Raw genomic sequence first — 23285 nt, 5'->3', positions numbered from 1 at the left:
CAGAGGATGATGCATTTATGGAATGAGCTGCCAGAGGAAGTGGTGAAGATCGGTACAATCTTCATATATCATATATCATATCATATCACTTTTCTCCCTCCTGATTACTCTTTTTAAAAATGTCTTTACAACTTTTATATTCTACAAGAAATTCACTTCATCTCATTTGTCTATATCTAATATACAACTCATTTTTATTCTTAACCAGAACATTAGCATCTTTATTTCTCCATTGTTCCCTCGTGTTACCAGCCTTACCTTCACTCTAAAGGGAATGCAATGCTGCTGCAGTTTCGTTACCTCACTTATGGAAACCTCACACTTGTTGGCTCTCCCTTTATTTGCAAACAGTTTACTATAATTTACTCTTGGAATTTTTGTTTCATACTATCAAAGTTTCCCCGAATCCAATGAGGAACGTTAACTTTTATACATGACCTATCCTTACCATAAGTATTTTCGAACTCATTGAATTATAGTCACTGGCCCCAAACTGCTCCGCTGCAATCACTTCAATCACTTGCCCCGCTTCATATCACAAGGCAAGGTGAAGATTTTTTTCTCTGTTGTGGTTACATCTACATATTAATTGAGAAACTTTTTTTGAGCACATGTACCAAATTCCTTACCATCCAAGTCCTTAACATTATGGCTGTCCCAGGTTATGTTTGGAAGGTTAAAATTCACTATTATTACAACTCCATTATTCTTATATATAAATGAGATCTCTTTACATTTTTGTTCTTCAATTTCACTCTGACAACTGGAGGGACTGTTACAATTGCATCACCTTCTTATTTCGGACTTCCATTTATTTTGCTTTACTGGACCACCCCTCAGAAATATCCTCTCTTAGTTCAGCATTGCTAACCCAGGCTGTCCTGACATTGGGAGTACTTTTAATTGTTAAACAGATTCAACTTTCTTATTCCATTGTCTGCCTCTTATACGTTTCTGTGGAGCGATGTTCCTGATTTTTATTATGACGTGACCCGTGGGCGTGACGATTTGTGCTTAAGAGGAAATGGTGTCTAATCATTCTGCCTCTGGAGAATTCTCGAAGACCGACAGTGAGAAAGATGCATTTATATTAGTGGTCCACTTGGTGGTGCAGCATTAACCTTATGACTGAATGAAACATAACTGGACAGATCAAGTGAAAAGTGTTTTTGGGAAGGGAGTGGGACGTGTAAACTTGGGAAAATATATTTTTACTTATTGGCCTTGAAAAAAGAATCAAGCAAACTCAAAGTTAGTGCATTTCATTCAAGATTTATTAACCACTTCAGAAGCATTTTTATCGAAAAGCTTTTGTTAAAGTTAATAGAAGTGAATATATTGACTGGATGCTACATTGAGACGAGATTGCATGCAGTATGAGCCGTGAATTTTATGTACATCTGTAACAATCGCCAGAAAGAGAATACAAGGACTCAACATATAATGGAGGCAACCATTCTGAATAAGGAACAAGTAAAAAAAACAAATTGAATTGGTAAGCTATAAATTATTCCAACTATAATAATCTCAATGATATCAAAGTGAAAACGAAAGGCCATCAATATTTTTCTTAGTTACACACTGACAAACTTAAGTGATCTCACTCTTCGAGTCAGCAACAGGACAGATTGTAGATTGGGAATTCAGAAGGCTTGATAGGCAGATGAGGAAAATCTACGGTGTCCACAACTCATTCACTTAACCTGGAAAAGACAGATAAAGTCATGATGCAGATGTTTATGATCCGATGTATTCAGGTTCTCAGTTGCATTCAGTGGCACACTTTGTTATTTCACAAAACATCTGTAGCTCCTTGCTGTGTGAAATATTTGATTACTCTCACCTTCACCAGAGTGACGGCAGCGCTGTAGAAAATACTCAGGAAGAACAGGGTGATGAATGTGGAAGCAGTTGTCCAGATGTTGCCATTATCATCCTCATAGTCTTCAATCCAAGTGCGATCTATTGAATCTATGAATATAAAACCGAGAGAACGTATTCAGATTGTTTATTGATCCTGACTGATCTATCTGCACCTTAGTATTGTAATTAGAGACTGCTACATCTTCTTTAGGCAGTCAGGTGTTTCTCAGGTTTGACTCTCTATCTGCATGTATTAATGCATTACGGACTCTCAGGAAGAAATTACTAAAACTAACTGCACATTATTCCTTATTGTCCGTGCCGGAAAACTTCGAATTACTTTGCCTTTTAATCTATTATTGAAGAATATTATCATTTGAGGAATACTTACAGAGAACAAATATTTTAATTTTATCATTATATTTTAAATATGGGATGTGACCGCAGTTTAGTTCAATATTTAGTCCGTCACTGGATGAAGTTTAAATATGGTTCTCATCTTCATGATATATTGGTAACCAATTGTTTGGCAAGTCATGAACATAAATTTCATCCACAGTAAAAACATTGCTTCATATTTTTGTTTGTAGGACCTGCATATTTAGGAATAAGTTTTTGTCCATGTCTCTCTTAATTTATTTTTTCTGCTGCTTGATGTGTATATTTTTCCTTGTGTTTGTGGATGTGGTAATGCGTGTCTCTTACATTACACCTGCCCATTTTGGAGTGTGTGCATGAATAAACATACTCATATTCTTTACTGCTGATGTGCTCATGTGCTTGTTGTATGTAAATCTTGTTCCCTTCACAATGCGTAAGCATCATCATGCTAACATGGCACTTCTTTGACGCCTATGTCTATCATTTAATGTCCTTGTCTAGTTTTCGTCAGTGCCATCCTACCAATAGACAGCAGGATCTGTCTATTTCAGGTCCTACCTACATTCGGTTATTTTCATGTTTGTACTCAATAAATGTGAGCATGCAACGTCATGTTTGGTGGATGTTTATCTTTGCGAAATGATCTCTGTTTGTGTGGCAATCTATCCTAAACCATTGCCGGATGTGTTTGTTTGTGTTATTATGTGTGGATATTTGCTGACGCTTGTGCCATTCTCCTTGTTTAATAAACACCCCATTACTTGCGCGTCTGCACGTGAGACTCTCAATTTATGTGTGTGTGTGACCATATATAAGTGCTGATCAAAGTGTTTTAAAAATAAATTAAGCTGCCTCTGCAATCATATGTTTGTCATTATGAAAATTAAAAAATAATAATATTAATGTCTAACCCTGTGCTCATATGTGCCTGTGTGAGTTTACATGTGGGAGGACATTTTTCAGATGTTGTAGCTTTGTGCGTATGAATGTATGTCGGTCAGCATTATGCTGCATGAATAGAAATGCAGTCATGTCCATTTGTGTATGAATTTGCATCTATGCTTTTCGTAATTATGTGTGGATATCCTTGTTCACTCGTGCACGTGCTATTCTTTCTGTGTACGTGCGTTTTTGTGCGTTTTAGATGATTGTTCAAGTACTATTTGCATGTTTGGCTCTGTGTATATCAGAGTGTGTGACAGTTCATCTGTATGCACGTTTATGTGTGTGCATAAGCATCTGTCTTTAGGTGAGAGCCTGTGTATGTGTTTTTACATGTGTATTTGTGAGCATTTCTCTGTAACTGTTTCAGCTCTAATACTAGATTGTAATTTGCATTATTGTTCCACTTTTTATGAATTGTCAACATTTATATCTGACCCTGATGTTGTCAGGAACATTTCTGATCGTCGTGGAGAGATAGATGCTTTAGAACATAGAACAATACAGCGCAGAACAGGCCATTCGGCCCTCGATGTGAGCAACTCTTTTTTTACAGCGAAAGAATTTCTGTCTCTGAGACGAGACCTGAGAACAAATCCCCACTACTCCAGATATGCAGAGTTGCATTTCTGAACATGCTGATTACAAAATATCTACAAATGTTCTGTACTTGAAGCAAAATGATGTCAGATGTTCGAATAACAGAATTTATCCCATGTCCTCCAGAAACCGGAGACAAAACTATGCGCTACACACTGGGATGATGTAAATACCAGTTTTGGATTAAGGGGAGTCAATGTTAACAAACGATTAATAGGGTCAATCGAATTGGGCAGACGCAAAGGTTTTATTTTGCATGGAAACATGGAATCTTCGAACAGGATAGAAGAAGCTGACAGTTACTGTCAGAAACTGGGTTACATTACAGAGGACTTCTATCTTGAAAACTCTGCAGTGTGAGTAAGAGTACAGACCATTAATAATTCCCCTCTCCCCCTACCTGGGCTCAACAACAATAACCTTCATTTCGGGTCTCTTTGGTGTGGAAATAAAGATGCATTCTGTCAACCACTGCACTGGTACAAGATCCCTCGTTCCACAGAAACAAGTGTCATATTCAACTTACTCTGCACTGTTTGCGATTGGCATTTTCCAATCAAAACTAATTCCAAATGTCTCTTAAGATTGCGTTCCCAATTGTTGCATTGTGGCAGTTTAAAGCCGACATGAATTTTGTGAGAATGTGCAATCGGGGAATCAGGAAAACAAAGTTCAAAATCCGTGGTCTTTACTTGAGAGAAATTGGGCATTTTAAGATTTCGTTTTAATGGAATTTAAGATGGATAAGGTTCTTTGCAGAATCTGGTATTGAGTGAGCTTTAGTCTGCCTCCGATCCTAAGTTTACCTGTGCAGGGAACATTAACTGCACAAGACACGAGTCCTAGACCTGTTAATAATCCAATTTAACTTTACAGGTGGAATATAAGTAAAAGTGGGAAACACAATTAATTAAACGGTTGTATATTTAAATCACAATTTGAGGAAAAAGCTTTATTACTTTTGTTGAATTATTAAAAACAACTTTGAGTTTTTTTTATTGACATGAATTAACCGTATCCATCAGTGCAAGTGAAATGTTCACAAAACTCGGTTTACCGCTGGATTTATCGACTGTTCTGTTGATGATCTTCAATGGAATCGCTTCATGTCCCACCACACAGGAGTAAGAAGCACCGCTGGCCCACTCCTCCGCTGTAATGGATAACAGGCTGTACATGAAGAAGGAGGTATTCTCGCTCTCCGACATCACCTCAGTGTTCTTGTAGTTACTGGGATTCACCGGCTTGTCATTGTTTGTCCACTTGACGAAGATCTCTCGGGGGTAGAAGCCTCTCACTAAACAGGTGAGGGAGAGAAACCTCTGAGCAGAAACATCTTCTGTTGGTGGCAGTTGGATTGACACTGATGGCTCCAGTAGCTTTTCTCCTGCAGAATATTTGAAACAAATATAAATCAACTATAAAAATCCAGAATCAATATTGCATTTAACTACATATTAAAATATGCCAGTTCTGTTTTTTTTAAAATTTGGGCTTTATACGCTCTCATTTTCTAAACCAGCAGAATGATATCCATTCTATTCATTAAGATAAAAAGAGTTTAATTCGAAAGTCGACTCCATGTTTCTAACCCACAACTAACACATCCTGTACATTTGTCATTGCTGATGTTAAAAATACAAATCAGGTTTCTTCCCACTTTATTTGACTTATAATCATAAAAGATCAATCTTTGGTCCATTTTGTTCTCAGTCAGATGTTTAGCTATCCTGCCATCAGACACATCTTTCATGCTCCCAACGTTATTTGGAGCCAATCTAAGCATGCCATGTATGTAACTGGATCTAGATTACACGTGGAATACTTTGTTCGTTCCTCTCACCACTCACCATTTCCCTTGTGGATGGAGTCTCTCAGAGGAGTCGGGAGGTATGGATGGTTCACCACACATTCAACACTAACGTGACTCAGCCAGGTTTCGGTAGAAATGCTCAATTTGCTGATCACGCTGTCGGGATCTTCTCCAGGCTGGTTAACAATCTCTGATTTCAGAGTCTTCTTTTCTTGTATCCAGGTGACATTGACTCCAGAAGGAGGATTGGACACAACACAGGTTAATGTCACCGTCGCCTCCAGTAAGACCTGTTCTACTGGTGGTGGTAGGATTTTAACTGTGTAATCGTGGCACTCATTAACTCCTATGAAACAGAAATCAAATCAATGAAAAATGCCTCTTTAGAATCAAAACACCGAGCCTTCAGGCTACTCCCACATGAAGTGAAGAAACCACCTTTGACATGGCAGCTTCCAAATATTGCTGAAATGTTGGTTCCTGTTGTTTATATATTTTGATTTGTGAAAACATTTGTTATTATCGATAACATGCACCGTGTAATTATTCATAAAGAACACTGCCTTTGTAACAAGTGAAACCTGTGAAAAAGTAAAATCAAAGATACCACGGCGTAACACATGGAATTACCTTTCTTCTAGAGTTCTTCACTCACTTACGACCATCCATTGATACTTGTGACAAGAGTAATCTGAATATAACGACTTCATTTCTATGTTCATGAAATTTACTTGCAAATGCTGCTGGGCATTCTGAATGCCAAATTTCATCCCCAAGTTTGAGCAAATTGTAATCAATCATAATTATTGTCTTTGTTCTCATGCATTTTCAGAGGATATAAGGTGTTACAGGGTCAGTGATCAGTCACAGAAATTCTATTCAACATGTTTAACATTATTGAAAATAATTGACATTATTAGTGTGAGATCATTCTCTAAAACATACTATGAGATATTATTACTCCTGTCAAACTTGGAGTAGATCTAAAAACAAAACAGTGAATTTCTTAGTAGAACAAAGACTGAACAAATACGAGTGTCTTCAATTATTCTACCAACTTGATGGAAATTTGCGCGAGTATTATTCAGATTCCACTGCTCACTGCATGAACATTTCCATCCTCAACCTGGGCTCAATCAGCCTAACTCAATTTCATAGATCGTTCATCCCTACTGTAGCCTTACCACTAGAATGTATTCTCCTGCCACATCCACGAACTGCAGAGAGTAACTTAAAATGGCTCAATTAGGTCATGTTTATACAGATTAATCAAATGTGAGACCAACTTGGTCCGCGGCCTGGTCCCATGAATGAAGTTGAAGAGCTCAGTACAAGATAAAATCTATGACGTACAATGCCCAAGGACAACAGTTCATTCCTGAGCTGGAAATGAAGCATTGAACACATTTTGATTTATTTTGAAAGAAGGGTCGCTGCATGTTTTACCATGTCATTTTGAGACCACAAGATCGTAAGATAAACGTGCAGAATGAGGCAGTTCGGCCAATCGAGTCTGCCCTGCCATTCGATCATGGCTGGTATGTTTTTCCACCCCATTCTCCAGCCTTCTCCATGTACTAACCGATCTATCGCTACCTTAAGTACAGTCACTGACTTGCCCTCCATAACCCTCTGCAGCAATGAATTCCACACCTGCAACCCCACTGGCTGTAGAAGTTTTTCCCCATCTCAGTTCCAAATGGTGCACCCTTTGACTCTGAGGATATGCCCTCATGTCCTATTCTGGCCTACTGGCCAAAACATTTACTCCACGTTCACCCAATCTCGGCCTCTCAGCATGTTCTAAGTTTCAAAGAAATACCTCTCTGACCCTGCTCCCCGGCCCCCACAAGACACGCACCCCTCCCCCACCCCCAACCCCTTTATCCTTCAGCAAGTCACCAGGCATGGTTTCGGCACTCTGACTCTCCAAGTGTGGTCAGCCAACAAACTACTTTAAAAAAAGACTGTTAATCCAGCTCACTGTCTATATGTCTTCAATATGGAGGGAAACATGCTTTTCTGATTTGACAAAATGTTAAATTATGAGCAATGCTAATGTAACACTCAAACTGAAATACATGGCACGTTTGTGAATAGGATGCTCTACACCTTAGTGCTGTTTACTAACTTTGATAAATGTGTGCATCTGATTGACATCGGAGTTCAAAATGATTTCTAGTTCTCTCGTCTGTATGTCTTACCCTGGGGTGTGGTGATGTTTTGACTTTGAGTGTTCTCTCCATGAGTGACCTGGCAGGTATACACTGCGCTGTTGAACCATTCACTATAAGGGACTGTCAGCCGACTCATCACCGAGAAGTTCCCATTCGTCTCACACACAGGAGACGTGGAGACACCAGAATCCATGGATTGGCCATTTTTCAACCATGTCACGGAGATTTCCTTCGGATGGAAATCAATGATTGAACACACGATGGTTGCAAACTTGCTGCTTGCGATTTCTTCACTGGGACTCACGGTGAGAAGAAGAGTTGGCTCGAGAAATGGGCCTTTATGAAAAACAATGCATAAATTATCTGACAAATTTGATAACAAATACATTCAGATCTATTCTAACTAATTCTATTATGGCTAATAGATACTAACCTGAACATTACAAGTATCATAATTATGCAGAGTGCTATAGAAGATGAAATCAACACAGTACAATTAGCAGGACGATGTGATAATGACAATGTAATGATAAAAATTAGAGGTCACAGCAAGGAAGTCAAGAAGGTCAGTTAGATCAGAGGCTGAGATAGTAAGGTTGAATGGTAATCATTTCAATGAAAGGAGCATGATAAACAAGGCAGATGAGTTAACGGCATGAAGGAGGAAGTGTGCACTTGATATCATGGAGACATGTTGAGAGAGGGGCAGGAGTGGAGTTCAATATTCCTAATATAATGGCTTCAAGCGAGACAGGGAAAGATGTAGAAGGGCGGTAAAAATTGTTGATGTTCACCAGTGTGAGGGAATGTGTGGGTATAGAAAACATGGAGAAGTATGATGTTTTTTCAGGAATTAGGATAGATGATGTGATGTTCTGTCTTGCTAGAAGAAAAATAGTTATATTTCCAGGGCAGATAAAATGTATGCAAGGCAAAGGATGAAATAGTGGGTCGCTGGCAATAATGTATCATTCCTGGCCACAGGGGATATGGCAAAACTGCCAGTGTGGTATTGTTATGCTGGATGGATGAAGGGAAAAGCAATGAAACCACAGGCTGGGCTCAAGTTAGACTCAGTAGTAGGGAATATATTGTAACTATGGAGAGGGAAATTAAACTTCATCTGGAAGATGAATCAACAATTCTCAGCACGATTTTATTGACGGGAAGTAATGTCTGAGCAATTTGATGGTAGTTTTCAACGAAATAAGTCGATGTCCAGATGATAGTAAAGATCAGAGCCAGTTGTCGTCAAGTCAATTTGACGAATTGAATCCTGAGGTAGCTGAGTGGCAGAGTGCAGAGGATAATGGCCATAGGATGTTTGTGTGGCTGGAAGTATATGTCTAGTGGTGATCTGAAGGATTCAGTGTTTATTTATTGATGCCTCAATTATGTAAAAGTGATTTAGAATATACTGTAGGAGATTTAGCTGGTAGGTTCACAGCTGAAGCAAAAGTTGCCGAGTTGGCAGGGAGTGACCATGATACCTTTAGATTGCAGCAAGATACAGAAGGGTTGGCCACTTGTGCTGAAAAATGGCAAATTAAAATCATTATGGATAAGTGTAAGGTGATGCACTTGGTCAGAAGAAACGAAGAGGTATTATGTTTTCAATGGTGGAACCCTGAAAAGGATTGCATGCCCATCGATCCCTTATAGTAATGTGGCAGAGGGATAAAAAGGTGCGAAGAGTATTTGCTTTTATGAGCCAAGACATTTACATCAGGTGTTGGGAGATGATATTGGAAATTAATAAAATACTGGTTAAGCCAGACATGAAGCATCATGTGTAGTATAGGACTGCATGTTACGGAAGGAATGTGATTAGACAGAAGGCAGCATTGTGGAGATATTACAGGATGTTTCCTGGGCTGGAGGTTTTTAATTATGAAATGCAATTCACCAAACTGGGGTTTTCCTTGGAACAGAGAAGATTGAGAGAGAAGATGATTGTGATGTCTGGAATTATGGTAGACATACACAGAGTAAACAGAACAAAACCTTTCCCCTTCATGGATGGAGCAATGTCTCAAGGGAATAGGGTTAGGGTAAGGACAGGAGGATATTGGGGAAAACAAAATCACACACAGGGTGTGATTCTGTAGCTCAGTGCCAGTAAGTCATGTCGAGGCTGAGCCCCGCATAATATGTGAGAAATATTTAGATGGATATAAGAAATGCCAAGTCACACAAAGCAATGGATCAATTGTGGACATATTGAATTGGAATAGTTAGGGGGCTGTTATTGATTGGCTTGGACTGGATGGGACGAATGACCTTTCCCTGTGCTGTATATCTCTATGGCTATGTCAAATGTATTATAACTAATGCCCAAATCATGTTAACCACAGATGTGCTGTTCGCTTCAGTTCCCACAAGACTTACATGGCATTCCAGTGCTCTGCTTTGAACCTCTGTATTGAACCTCACAGGAGATTTTGCTGCAATCCGCTTCTGACTCAGGCAGGGTTAACTGGCTGCTCAGGGTGTAAGCTCCCTTCTTGTTTCTCACGGATGGATAAGTCTTCAATCCAGTCGTGATTGGGTTCCCACCTTTCTTCCAGGTCACCTTGGTAACGTCCGGGGAATAGTCCATGGCCAAACAACCAAAGATCACAGAACCGTCGGCATTGTGTTGCTGACAGGAGGAGACCAGTCCATAAAGTGTGGGGGGAGATGCAGTCTCTAGGATAGAATGAACAATTGAGCAACTTACTTTCTGTTAATTCGACCTGATTGGTTACCCAAATGTTTCCTCAGCTGTAAATGTATGCTAGTGTGTTCCTGCTAAAGTCTTCAGCAAACCTTGAGTTTATTTTTGTTTCCAATCAGTCGTTGATCTTGATCTATTGGTTCCCTCTTCAGAAACATGCCCTCGACCTTGACCATTACTATATAAAACTTAGAAATAAGAACACCCTGATCCCACGAAAAGTAACTGTTAGAAAATCTCACCAACGAACACTTTCATTGGATTGCAGGTGACGAGCAGAGTCGTTTCACAAAATGCAAACCAAGAAAACGTGGAAGTTGGAATTGGAAATAAAAACCGAAGTTGCAGGAGAAACCCAACAACTGGCAGCATCTGTGTAGCGAAACCAGAATGAACGTTTCGAGTCCAGTATCCCTTCCTCGCTTATCAATGTCAGTCAGAATCTACTCTCTGGAAAGAAGGCAGTTGCAGGGCACTGGGACTGAGAGAATGCCTGTCACAGCTGATATCATGCTAATTATCTGGAGCTCAATAATCGACTTGGCAATTATCTGAATTCTGGAGACCTCTGAAATATGGAGGACCATTAAGGTTCAGAGACTTTGGAATGTGACAGCTCGCTGAACTGAGTATTTATGTGAATATGATTCGAGAAATGAACAAGGACTCTTTTACTTCAATAACCGACAAACTTACAAGCAGTTCATCGTAAAACTCTAACCTCTCAGACTAACCACCGCTCTGACTCTCTTCTCAACCTCAATTTCCACTCACATTGACAACCCCTACACCGTTACACGCTCATTCACCCTCGGAACGCATGACCCTCATCACAAGAGACAACACACATTCAAGGCAATCCATATTCCAGACAAGAATGTAATCTCGATTCCTTTCACTCAATTCCACTCCTGCTACACTGCACCTGGTCCTTGGTGAATCTAGTCCTGACACCAGACATTTGACAACCCCTGACAGGATATCCCTCCCCCAGATATGAACTCAGACCTTCACTGATCTCTCATCTTACCCAAGTCAACCTGTGCACATTGCATCCCAGCTCTGTTCCCATCTGCACTTCGCCACACCCCGAGCTTTACATTTTGACATCATATCCACGTGTCACATCAGGACAATGACCTTCTGTCACCGAAACAGCCCAGCACTCTGCTTCAACGATCAACTAAACTTCCTGACACCCTGCCCACCTCTCAACTAACCAGCCCTGCAGCCTGCTGGCCACTCAATTAACCATCTTGGCACCAGAGAGACACCCTGAATTGCTGCTCAAACGACCTACCAAGCACAATGCGACCAAGTTATTTCCTTGTGACCATTATGATTTTCTTTGATGCCACCCTGCCAGACGAGGTGCATGCAAGCTTACCCAGCAGCCACCCAACACCTCACGGGCTATCAGCTCAAAATCTACCACATCACCAACCTCCCTCCTCACTAGATCACCAGGTTCCGACTTTCAGCCTACTCCACCATAATGTCAGAGATTCAGAGAGTCATACAACACAGAAACTGGCCGTTCGGCCCAGCTTGTCCATGACAACCATGGTTCCCAAATTAAACAAATTCCATTAGCCTGCATTTGGCCCATATCAATCGAGATCTATTCACTTCCTGTATCTGTCCAAAGGTCTTGGAAATTTTGTAACTAGATCTGCATTTGCCACTTCCTCTGGCAGTTGATTCCAATGTCCGGTACAGTTGCAACACAAACTCACAACCTTTATACTCAATACTCTGTGCAATGAGAAAACATTTTACAAACATATTCTTCAACACGCCAGCTACTTGAGACACCACTTTCAACAGTATATGTATCTGATCCCTCAGGTCCCTATGTTCGACAAAGCTACCCATTGCCATATCATTAACTCTGCACGAATCTATGTATCTGAATCCCCAGGTGCTTCTGTTCGACATCACGACCCAGTGCACTACCATTCACTTTAGGTTGTTTCCTGATTTCTGTTCCCAAAATGCAATGAGTCATATTCAGTTGAAACTGATCTCTATCTGCCCCTCCTCTGCCCATTGGCCCAGCTGATCATGATCTCGTTGTTCTTTTAGATAACTTTTATTGTCAATTATGGAACCAATTTTGCTGTTATGTGAAAACTTATCAACCATGCCCCATTTAATTTTATCACAATTTTCAACCAACGTTGTACACGGTTCAACTTTTTCTCCCCCACATATCTATTGTTTCCTTCAACGCTTGAAAATACTATCACCTTCTTGAAATCATTTGATGTTTTGACCTTAAACCCTTTCTTTGACTGAGAAACCCAAAGGTTCATTCTTTCGTTGAACAGTACACAAAAGGGTTCAATCTTATCATATGTGGATAAGACTGTTGACTGTTCATCCAAACATTACTACATTTTGACTTGCAATTCTTTCATTGCCCCTTTACTCTTTCTGGATCACAGCCATGGAATTCACTTCCTGACAGAGCTGTGAAAATGCTAATACCACACAAATGTCAGAAAGTCAAGGAGGCCAAAGTCGACTGATCTCTCAAGGAGATGCAAAATGCCAAACATTTCCACGCCTATCTACAGATGCAAATAACTAATAGAAAAAATGAAGATTATTCTGGCGCTTGCGTGTCCACACAAAGATGACGTGCTCAATAGTTTCGTTGTGTGTCGTTTGATTGTATTTCCAGTGAACCACTTCTTAATCATTTCATGGGCAAAAAGTTTTCCTCATTTTTAGCACGGCAATCATACATTATACTTCCCTGGAATAAAGAAATATAATGTTAAATTAAAGGGACCTGACGATTTGGATGATTGAGTTGGAAATTGTTAGAAATTTAAAACTTATTTCCACGAGCAATTAATTAAATCCTTATTGTGTCACATTACATATTACACAAATGCCTTTCAGAAATGGTGTCTCCCTCTGTCACGTGCAGTTGAATCATTAAATCTGGGATAGTTATTGCTTGTTAATCAGATGTGTTAAAGAGTTTTAGTGAAAGGTTAGCTCGCAAATGTACCATGTTTTAAGGAAGTGGTGGAACAGCTCAAGGGGCTGAGTGTTTTACGCCTGATCATACATTCCTATCATTGTGTCATTAATTCAGATAGCACAGGTGCTGAACACTATTTACTAAAATATTTCAACGAATTATTTGTTGAAAATATTCTTTAAATATTCCTGTTGATTATTTGGAACAGGAGCATCGACATTCTCTATTTGAGTGGTCAGAATAACTCCCGCCTACGTACACTCCAAAGATGCGAAGGGAGGTGAATTGGCCATGCTGAATTGCACGTGGTGTTCAGGAATATGTAATTTAGATGTGTTCATTAGCGTTAAATGTATGGTCTACAGGGCAAGGGAATGGGTCTGGGTGTGTTTCTCTTCAAAGGGTAGGTATGGACTTGTTGGGGCAAATGGCCTGTTTCCACACTGTAGAGATTCTATAATTCTATACAGCAGCCATTGCCCTCTGGAACAGGTTGTTACTTCATCATACAGCTTCTTCTGAAATTATGGCTCTACGCCAGATCACTCACTTTCAACGATGACTAGGTACTAAATATTCCTGAAAATTCACAATTTGGTAAAATATATTTTCTCTCTGAACAGCTAGTTTCATATAAAGGAATTCTTTTTTAAAAGAAACAACAAACTTTGAATGCGATAAATCCGAAATTAAAACAGAATTCTCTGAAGAAAAGCGGCAGGTCTGGCAGTTCCTGTGCAGAAAAAGGAAGCTTATCATTTCAAGTGCAGTGATCCTTCTGCAGCAAATTGTTTTCATATTTTCTTGAACGAGAACTCAGACCTATTGAGTTAGACGGTGATTAAGTTTTCCTGACTTCTGTTGGAAAAGCATTATAAGAAGATGTACTGGATGATCTGAGATATCAGTTGAAAACTAGTTGAAAAGCTACCACCAAAGTGTTGGATTCAACCAAAATCCCACCAGACTGAACAGTCAAATTCACTCACAGTAATGGTTTGATACAAACGAAAACTGCTCCGACTTAATGTCATCAAATATGCTTTGGGAATAATTAATTGTTGGTTAGTTATAAATGGTATTGATAGAACAGCCAGTCAAAATTCCAGATTTCTTTGAGGAGTTACACTATTAACCCAGCTCACAATTCCCAAAAGCCTGTGACAAATATTGATTTGAAAAAGGCTCCAAACCGCCAACCTTCTGTCGAATACCTGAGGCCCAAGTCTGGACAGCGATTAAATCGATTTCACAGGCCTCTGTGAGTGGCATTCCAACAGTACTCAAAGAACTCAATGGTTTTTCCCCCGAATTAACCAGATGAGACATGGTATTACATTAGTCTCTAACAGGTTGTAAATGTACACAAACCACCTGTCTCACAGTCAGAGACACTACCACTATGTTATAATAGATCTGAACAGAATCTCCGACAACACAGACCACCGGTTTGAGAGTGCACAAATTTGTTAATAATTAACCAAGGATTTCAGCAACTAGGGATTGTTACAAAATGCTTACATGATGAAAGTAGCATTTCAACAATTATCCAAGAATGCTTTGATAGCAATTCCGAATTGTTCGAGCTCTATGGGAACTGTAGAGGAATAAAACTAGGATTTGCCTTGCCATAAATTTAAATTTAACTGGCTTTCAACTGAGAACGCCCTTCCTCTTAACCCTTTGTATGTTGCTGCACCAGATGGTCTGCTTAGGTTGAAATGGATTAGAATCTTTGGAAGTGTAACATCACCTTTGCCAGTAACATTACATGCAGACAATGAGTTCTGAATAATTTGATTCCACATTGTGCCACTGAATGTGTCATTGACAAGAGAGGCACAAAGAAAATATGCAGCATATTTCCCTCTGTCTCACTGAATGATATATCCTTCATTGCTAACAATTGACTTCAGGGGTCTACAATTTGACTTTTGTTACTGAAGTGTTTATTCGGATTGTAACAATTCAGTCAGGTCTCTCAATTTTGTGGTGCCTAATTTCTGGCAGACAAAAGTGATTTTGAAGCGCCACATGAAATTGAACTGTCTAAGATTCAGGTGTCCGAACTGGTCGATTTACAACTGGTCAGGAACAGCTGACAACTCGGTCGAGATAACACGGGAACACACTGTACAACAGTCTTGATCTGAGCAGATATATCAATTCGTCACATCAAATGTATTCACTGCAATTTAACTTTCATAATAGGGACGAGCCAGAGAGAAAGCATCAATGCTTCTCAGAACGTTTTCACAATGAAGTTAGATTACCTACTGATTTAATCAACTTAATCATGATTGTAAATAAGAAAAATATTGAGGTGTACCATTTCACCAACTGAAGCACAGTTCCAGCGAAAATAGAATATTCTCTAAATTATTTCTTAAAAGATTTCTTGAACTTTGGAAATTTTGCATGTACTGCTCAAAATCAATACTGCATTCCATTGTGTAAATTCATGTCTGTTGGATCCATTAGGGCAAGTATTTACTCTCAGGTGTGCTTGGCAATGGCAAGTTATTTTCCTTCATCGCTCTTTCTAAAGAACGATTTTTAAAAAAGAAAATGTATGAATTGAAAACAGTTTCTGTCTGCATTAACTAATGTCGAAATAAATGATCACCAACACTTAACTAATGTGAACAATCTCATTCAGATTGCTACATTCCAAACATCGCGCCAGTATATTAATTGAAATGAATATTCCTCTATTCTCAATGTCTAAATAAACAATGTGCTCTACTACCCTCCAGTTTCTGTCTTCTCTAAATTTGTTAATTCTGCAACTTTTGGAATGCATGGACAGGAAAACTATGGGGGTGGCACTGTGGCTCAGTGGTTCGCACTGTTGCCTCTCAGTGCCAGGGGATCCGGGTTCAACTCCCGCCTCGGGTATCTGTCTGCATGGAGTTTGCACATTCTGTCTGGATGGCATTCCTGTGGATGCTTCCGTTTCCTTCCACATTCCAAAGATGTGCAGGTCAGGCGATATGGATAAGCTGAATTGCCCATAGTGTTCGGGGTAAACGTCGGGGAACGTGTCTGGGTGGTTGCTCAGCGTGGGTTTGGACTTGTTGGGCCGAAGGGAATCTTTAAAATCTCCGATTTTGCATCATTTATTCCCATGGTGAGTTGATGATGGATTATTTTAATTGATTCGAAATCTAGACTTGGTGACACAATCGACTATAGCATCTGTTTCCTAATGAATGACTCTTCAGTTCCTGTGTGTTGTAAAATGTATCTATTTACTTAAAACACACGGATTGGGAACATCTAAAGCATGGCATGGATTTAATCACTCAGTTAATGTTACATTTTTTAATCCAGTAAATCAAATTTAATCAGATGTACAAGAATTAATCATTTCAAGTTAAACTGAAAAGCTGATCAATTCAGTGAAACCAATTTGTTCAGCATCGAAATATTTGGAGCAGAATTTCTTAATCGTCTTTTCCAATGATCTCTTCCAGCCAGGAAACTTGTGTGTCGGGTAGAGCGGAATTGAAAAGTAATTCTTGATTAATGATATCACAGTAATGGCATTTTTGCTCAATGACAAGAAAAATTAGAACATTATACTTTTAAAATTATATTTATATTTCTTGTGACTTGTAAACTGTTTCAAGACAAACTTTGTGATTTCAGTAGTAAATTAAGTTCTGAGTTTCGAATTTAAGGTTTGGATTAGACCAGTCCTCAATTGTTACTTTCAAATAAAACTCGCACCCTAACGTGTCTGGTTTCCCTTCATTTCCAAATCCTTTGCGATTTGCCTTTCACTAAAATATTAGGTTTAATGAAAGTTCAACTCCAATGCTGATTGCATTGAATGAGGAAACTGGAGCAGTTCACTATCAACAACCATGTAAACATTTCTAAAGCAATGTAGAAATCAAAGACAGCTTCAACAATATATTAGCTTAATTTTACCGCAGCACATTCGCTCACCAACTGAACAACGATGACCAAATCACAACACTGAGGATCAACGATGTGTTTGCAGCAAAACTGTCTCTTTGCAAACATTTTCAAAAGAACCAAGAACATAATGTAACCTCACAACAAATATCCCAAATTGGAAACCATCAAAACTGCTCACCATCACACAAGCGAATAATTAAATCAAATAGAAATAAAAAGTCAGAACAGCTGCCATGGTTCTGAGATAACTTATTGAACAACGCTTAAAGCTTTAACACTTTCGGCAACAACTCAATTTATTACCAACCCATTTAGTATTTCTGATCATGTCAATCTTGTGCAGTGCACAGCAGAGCAGCTTAAGGCATCTATTGATTAATCGCCTTAAGGTCAAAATAAAATGAGTTCAATGGACAAAACATTAGAATTGAATGGTATGATAAGTTCGTCTCAATTATGAAATCTGATGAATTAGGTAGCTTAAGATTTTAGTCCCAAATTTTATTTTGAATGAGGCTGCTCAAAACAGACTTTAACTCGTTTAAAATGAGAACTGAGATTGTGTATCTCAAAAAAAGCTCTAAAAAGATGTCGCGTTTTTTTCGTTTCTCACACTTCCGTGTTTCTGCATTAAGTTGGTCTTCAGACAGTTACAAACGGACATAGTGCTTTCAGTCAATCAGAAAAAATATTGCCCCGCGTTTAACAAACGCTGAAAGGATTCAGTACAAAGAACTTCACAGATATTCGTAACTGAGAGTCATCCAGAGAGACACTCCCCTTTGCCGAAATAAAACACCGATTACTGAAAGCATGAAAACTCAGTTCAATTCCACAAGATGAATCAACTCAATTCAACACAATCAAATAAAGCAAAGCCAGAACCCAATCAACTTTTCAACAAAATCAAATAAAACACAAACAGCATCCAATCAAAAGAATGAAATGTAATGCCGCAAGAAGATTCCATGGCAATATCCAACGTGCTTGTCATCAACAAAATTAACAACTCAAATGACAAAATGCAATCATGGTAAGAGCATTATGCACCCGGGGAATATATTCAATAAATTAACATATTTTCATCCTGTTTAGTGATATTTAGTGATATTTCCAATATCTTTAAGTTCTTATCATTTGTTGTCGATAATAAAACTCACAGATAGTGGGTGTGACTAAACTTTGCATGTACCTGACTGATTGAGAGAGTTTAGGTATTTCATGGAAGTCAGCCACACAGAATGCCCATCTGATTTTTAAAAAGATATACACTGAGCATCTGAATCCGCCACAACGACTTCAGTCATTTTCTGAGACTTAATGTTAGTCTCTAATCAGTTTTAACAATAATCAAACGGAACCAAATCAAGCTCAGCACAGGATCTAAGTTTCATTTAATTCAGGAATTATTCACATGAATAGAACGTTAGTAAAAAATAAAGTCACGAAGAAAGTTCAAGGTTCTTACCTGAAGTCACCGTCACCATGGTCCCTTGGCCCCAGTAATCAAATCACAGCGTTACATTCTCTGGACTGGGTCACACAATAACTGACTCTGCATAAAAACAAACAAAATCCTGCATTATTCTAAATATTCAGAACCATTGTCAAAATGAAGTCGCGATAAATCTTCATCACATTATAATTGTACAGTGGATACTGATCATTCTTACTAAATTATTATAATGTTTTATATTTCACAGAGTAACACATGAGCTGATTCTCAAAATCACCAACTGCTACAATAATAATCACCGATTTTGCGAATTAAATTTACAATTTTAACAGCGATAATTGCACAATACCCCACAGAACTAATACTGAAATGCGAGTTTAGGTAGTCTGTACAGGTAAACATTGACTCGTTTCAAACAATGGGGTCTGGAACGGGTTTTTGTACTGATCATAATTGCAGTGTCACCCCAGTATGTCACTGTGAGACACATTGTGTCAAATAATACGGCGGGCTGCAAGCTGTAAAATGCAGATATTTAATTTCATTAATTCCTGGAAAGAGGTGATTCAGGCTCCTCTAAAAATTATTTAGTGGAATATTTCAGCTTTTCCTATTCACTGTATTTTAAAAGCTCGGAATACTTTTGCAAGTTTGGCGTGCATAAATGTAGCCATAAACATGAGGAAAGTAGAATAATTTTATACATTTGTCCAAACTAGTCACTCCTGGATGGGATTTAAATTAAGTCTCACATTATTTTCCTTGTCCTTCAATGGTAATAATCGCCAGCTTGAGACAAACCCTTGTCAGTGGTTTTTGTATGAGGATGTCACTGTGCACATCACTGTGACCCACTGTAGTATCACAGTGATTTAGACCCGTACATTTTCTGTAATACACTCTGGGTCTGAATTCTCAGGTGAAATGGACATTTAGTGCTGATAGTCTATAGAATTAACGGCATGGTTTGCAGACCACGCTTAGTAGACATTTCCCGAACTGTCAGATATATGAAAGCTAACATTATGTCCAAGCCTTTAATTGGTGGAAGTATCAGCAGTACATACGACATGCCAAAAACATTGTCCTGTGATATCACACAGTTTGTTAGTTTCAATGGTATGTTTCCTCTTTGATAGGTTTGTCAAAGGCAGCCGGAGGTGTGTTTCAGATCGCAGTTGGTTGAAGTGAATTTAAAACGGGTACTGACCGTCAGTGAACGATGAAATTGGCAAAATGTCCCCTTGAGCTGTTTTTTGAATGGGTCCATCCCTGGTTCCTCTCGCTGTGGTATCTTGCACAGTAATAGATGGCGGTGTCTTCGATTTTCAGGTTCTCCATGTCCAACGCGAAAATGTTGTTTGAAGTGTCTTTGGATGCAGTAAATCGATTCTTAATCGCTGGTGCATAGTTACTGCTGGATGAACTTTTGTAATTAAGCAGCCACTCCAGCCCCTGTCCGGGAACCTGTCGGACCCAGTGCATCCAGTAACTGGAAAGATCGAAGCCGCTGGTTTTACAGGTCAGTTTCAGGGTGGCTCCGGGATGGCCACTCTCTGACTCTGGTTGAGTTAAAACAATCTCCGACTGGACACCTTTAAAAATGAAAACAAAAAGAACCCATGAGTATTAATGCTGATACAAAGAAGCCTGAGTCTATTACCTTCCTGAGGGAGACAAACATTGAGACAGTAACAAAGAGAGACATGAACAAAAAAACACTCACATGATAAAAATGTCAGTAACAAACTGAGAAAAATTGTTGACTTGATCATTCTGATAACTTGTGGAAAACGGTTCTGTCAAGAGCTTTCTGAATAAACCAGATCCAGGAGTGTTGAACTAAAGCACAGTGACCCGGATTTATATGATCATCAGAAGGGGCAGGTTTACAGGTTCCGCCTGTTGGTTTCCTGCTGGAGGCTGAGACAGGATCCTCGTATCACCTTGCACAGCCCTAACAGATGGGTTCATATTTACACGAGAGTATTTTAAACATGGAAATATACACAGCTTGGGATATTGTTTTGCTGATTAGCCATCTAGGCAGTGTTTTTTGAATGAGGAAAGTGAAATTTAACAGCTTGAAGTATTTTTCAGATATTTTGTTTAAACCAACAAAACAATTTCAATTGGAAGTTGGCTCTCTGTATTTTAACATGCATTCACGAGTAAATAAAACTAAAAGTAAAGTTCGAAGATATTATCAGCCAAATAATTAACTGGCAATACTTTTTTCTGGACACTCCAAGTCTCCGCCAAACTACAAAATAACTTGTAAATCATACCAGATGTTTCTAAATTCACTTTGTGCAACTGAATACAGAGCGTGTTCAAAGTCATTATGTGTAGAATATTCAATTGGAAATTAACTCCCTTTGATTCTACACACAACCACAAGCAGAAAAAGCTAAAACAAAGTTTAATGCCATTGTCAGACAATACAATTACTGACTTTATTTCTGCAACCACTCCAAGTTTCTCTCAAATTGCAAAATATGATATGATTTCTAATTGGCGCTTCTAAATTCAATTTAGGCAAGTTAATATCGAGCATGTCTAAAATGAATATGTTAAGAATGTGTGTGTATGTCACTAAACTGTTTGGACGCGGAGATTAGAAGAACCTCACCATATTACAGAATCTCTCTCCTTGTACCTTTTTTCAATATGCACCGACCACTAGATAGATATTTGAAAATGTATTGTAAAGGAAAGCTGTGTGCCTGAGAAATAAAAAGTGGATTGACAGTGATACCTAACACTCAGGTAAACCTTTGAAAGAGAATCTAATAAAGTGGAGCAGGCTGGTGGGAAGTTAGAAAATAATTCTCAACATCGAAACCATTGCAGGTAACTGTTTGGGTACATCAGGAGTGTCTGGCAAGTTACAGAGTATTACATCAATAATTGCCACGGATGTCGGTCATAAACAGCACATTTCTCCGCGCATTGGTAACTGTGACACGGGACTGTCAACGAGTAGAAATCAGCTAAACCTATGCATTACACTGCACCGGTGCTCCCTAAGTATAAATGGCCCACTCGGTTTTAATGAGATGCATTAATCAGAGAATGGTGCAACAGGTTATGGGAGTTCAAGCCAATTCAAGTCTATCAACTTACTCTGGGAAAATGACAAATGTTAGTGCAATGTGGGAGTTTGGGAGCATTAACGCTATATTCAAGAGCTTTAAAAATCCTCAATACAAACGGTTTACTAACTAGGCTGATCTTCAGCCGGAGTTAATAGAAATGTCTGTCATGCAGTCAATTTCCTGTTTTCTGATTGTCACACAGTGAATGCTGCGTTGAGTGGCCATCCTTGTTAAAGAAGAAATGGCAAGTTGAGTGTGTCCATTTTGGGAAAACGGGAAAATACATTTTTTTTGAATAGATTTTGTTTTATTTGATTCATACTGCCTTTAATCTGCCAGATACAGTCGTTGGCAGCAATTGAGCCGACTGCAGAAATAGTTCTCGAGTTTCCAATTACATTTACCGGAAGCATCTGGAGTCTCTGCAGTTGATCAAAGATATTTTGTCTCACTGTTGACCACGTGCCAGAAAGCCAACGTCAAACCATAACCACTGCCTCGGCATAAATAAATCTACTCAGCAGCAATGCTACAGAAAATATTAATTTTCAGCTGTGCAACTTGGAGAACTGGTCCCTTCTCTCATTAAAACAAATATTCACTGAGTCTTAGTCACAACGGAAAAATCAACATTTCACGAGAGGATCACTACAGCACTCTATGAAATTAAGAAAAAACAGATAGATAGTTATTCATGGAGTCATGGAGAGAAATCACTTAGAAACAGACCATGAGCAACCATAATCCCAAACTAACCTAATCCCACCTGTATTGGCCCATATCCTCCCAAACAGCAAATATTCATGGACCTAACTAAAAGTCTTTTAAAAGTTATAACTGTATTCATATCTAAGTCTTCCTCTGGAAGATAATTCCTCGCATGAACTATTCTCTGTGTAAAAGTTGCCGCTGATATCATTTTAAATCTTTTCTCCTCTCACCTTGAAAAAAAGTTCTCTACTCTTGAAATCCCCCACCCTAGGGAAAAGACATTTGCCATTTTCCTTACCACTCATGACTTTTACAAACTTGTACAAGGTCACCTCTCGAAGTCTTACACTCCAGTGAAAGAAGTTTCAACCATCTGGATTTCAAACGGTGGATCTGTGCTTCACATTCTCCCATGTGTTTAAATTAGAGATCCTCCTGCCTCCCCAGGTCCACATATTACATTCCTTCTCAATATTTCAAAGAATTGAAAGGGACATGTCCTTCCTGTATTGTTCAATTTTATTTTGCTCCAAACATCATCACAAAATCAGTTGTTCATGTCATTGCTGATTCATGGGAGATCTCTGTGCGCACAATGTCTTCTGA

The 23285-nt window shown here is 38.9% G+C and overlaps 1 gene segment (V, D, J or C); it reads right to left on the bottom strand.

Annotated features, from left to right (window-relative positions):
- Nucleotides 1–1314: 1314 nt before the first annotated feature.
- Nucleotides 1315–20689, bottom strand: LOC140471384 (Ig heavy chain C region, membrane-bound form-like). The segment is given in 9 exon segments: nt 1315–1703; nt 1844–1971; nt 4844–5173; nt 5637–5945; nt 7804–8112; nt 10165–10464; nt 18883–18918; nt 20100–20465; nt 20597–20689. Coding segments are annotated over 9 exon segments (1836 nt in total).
- Nucleotides 20690–23285: the final 2596 nt, after the last annotated feature.

The sequence above is a fragment of the Chiloscyllium punctatum genome, chromosome Y (assembly GCF_047496795.1).
Source record: "Chiloscyllium punctatum isolate Juve2018m chromosome Y, sChiPun1.3, whole genome shotgun sequence".
Lineage (NCBI taxonomy): Eukaryota > Metazoa > Chordata > Chondrichthyes > Orectolobiformes > Hemiscylliidae > Chiloscyllium > Chiloscyllium punctatum.
This window is presented reverse-complemented; position numbering and strand designations above follow the sequence as displayed.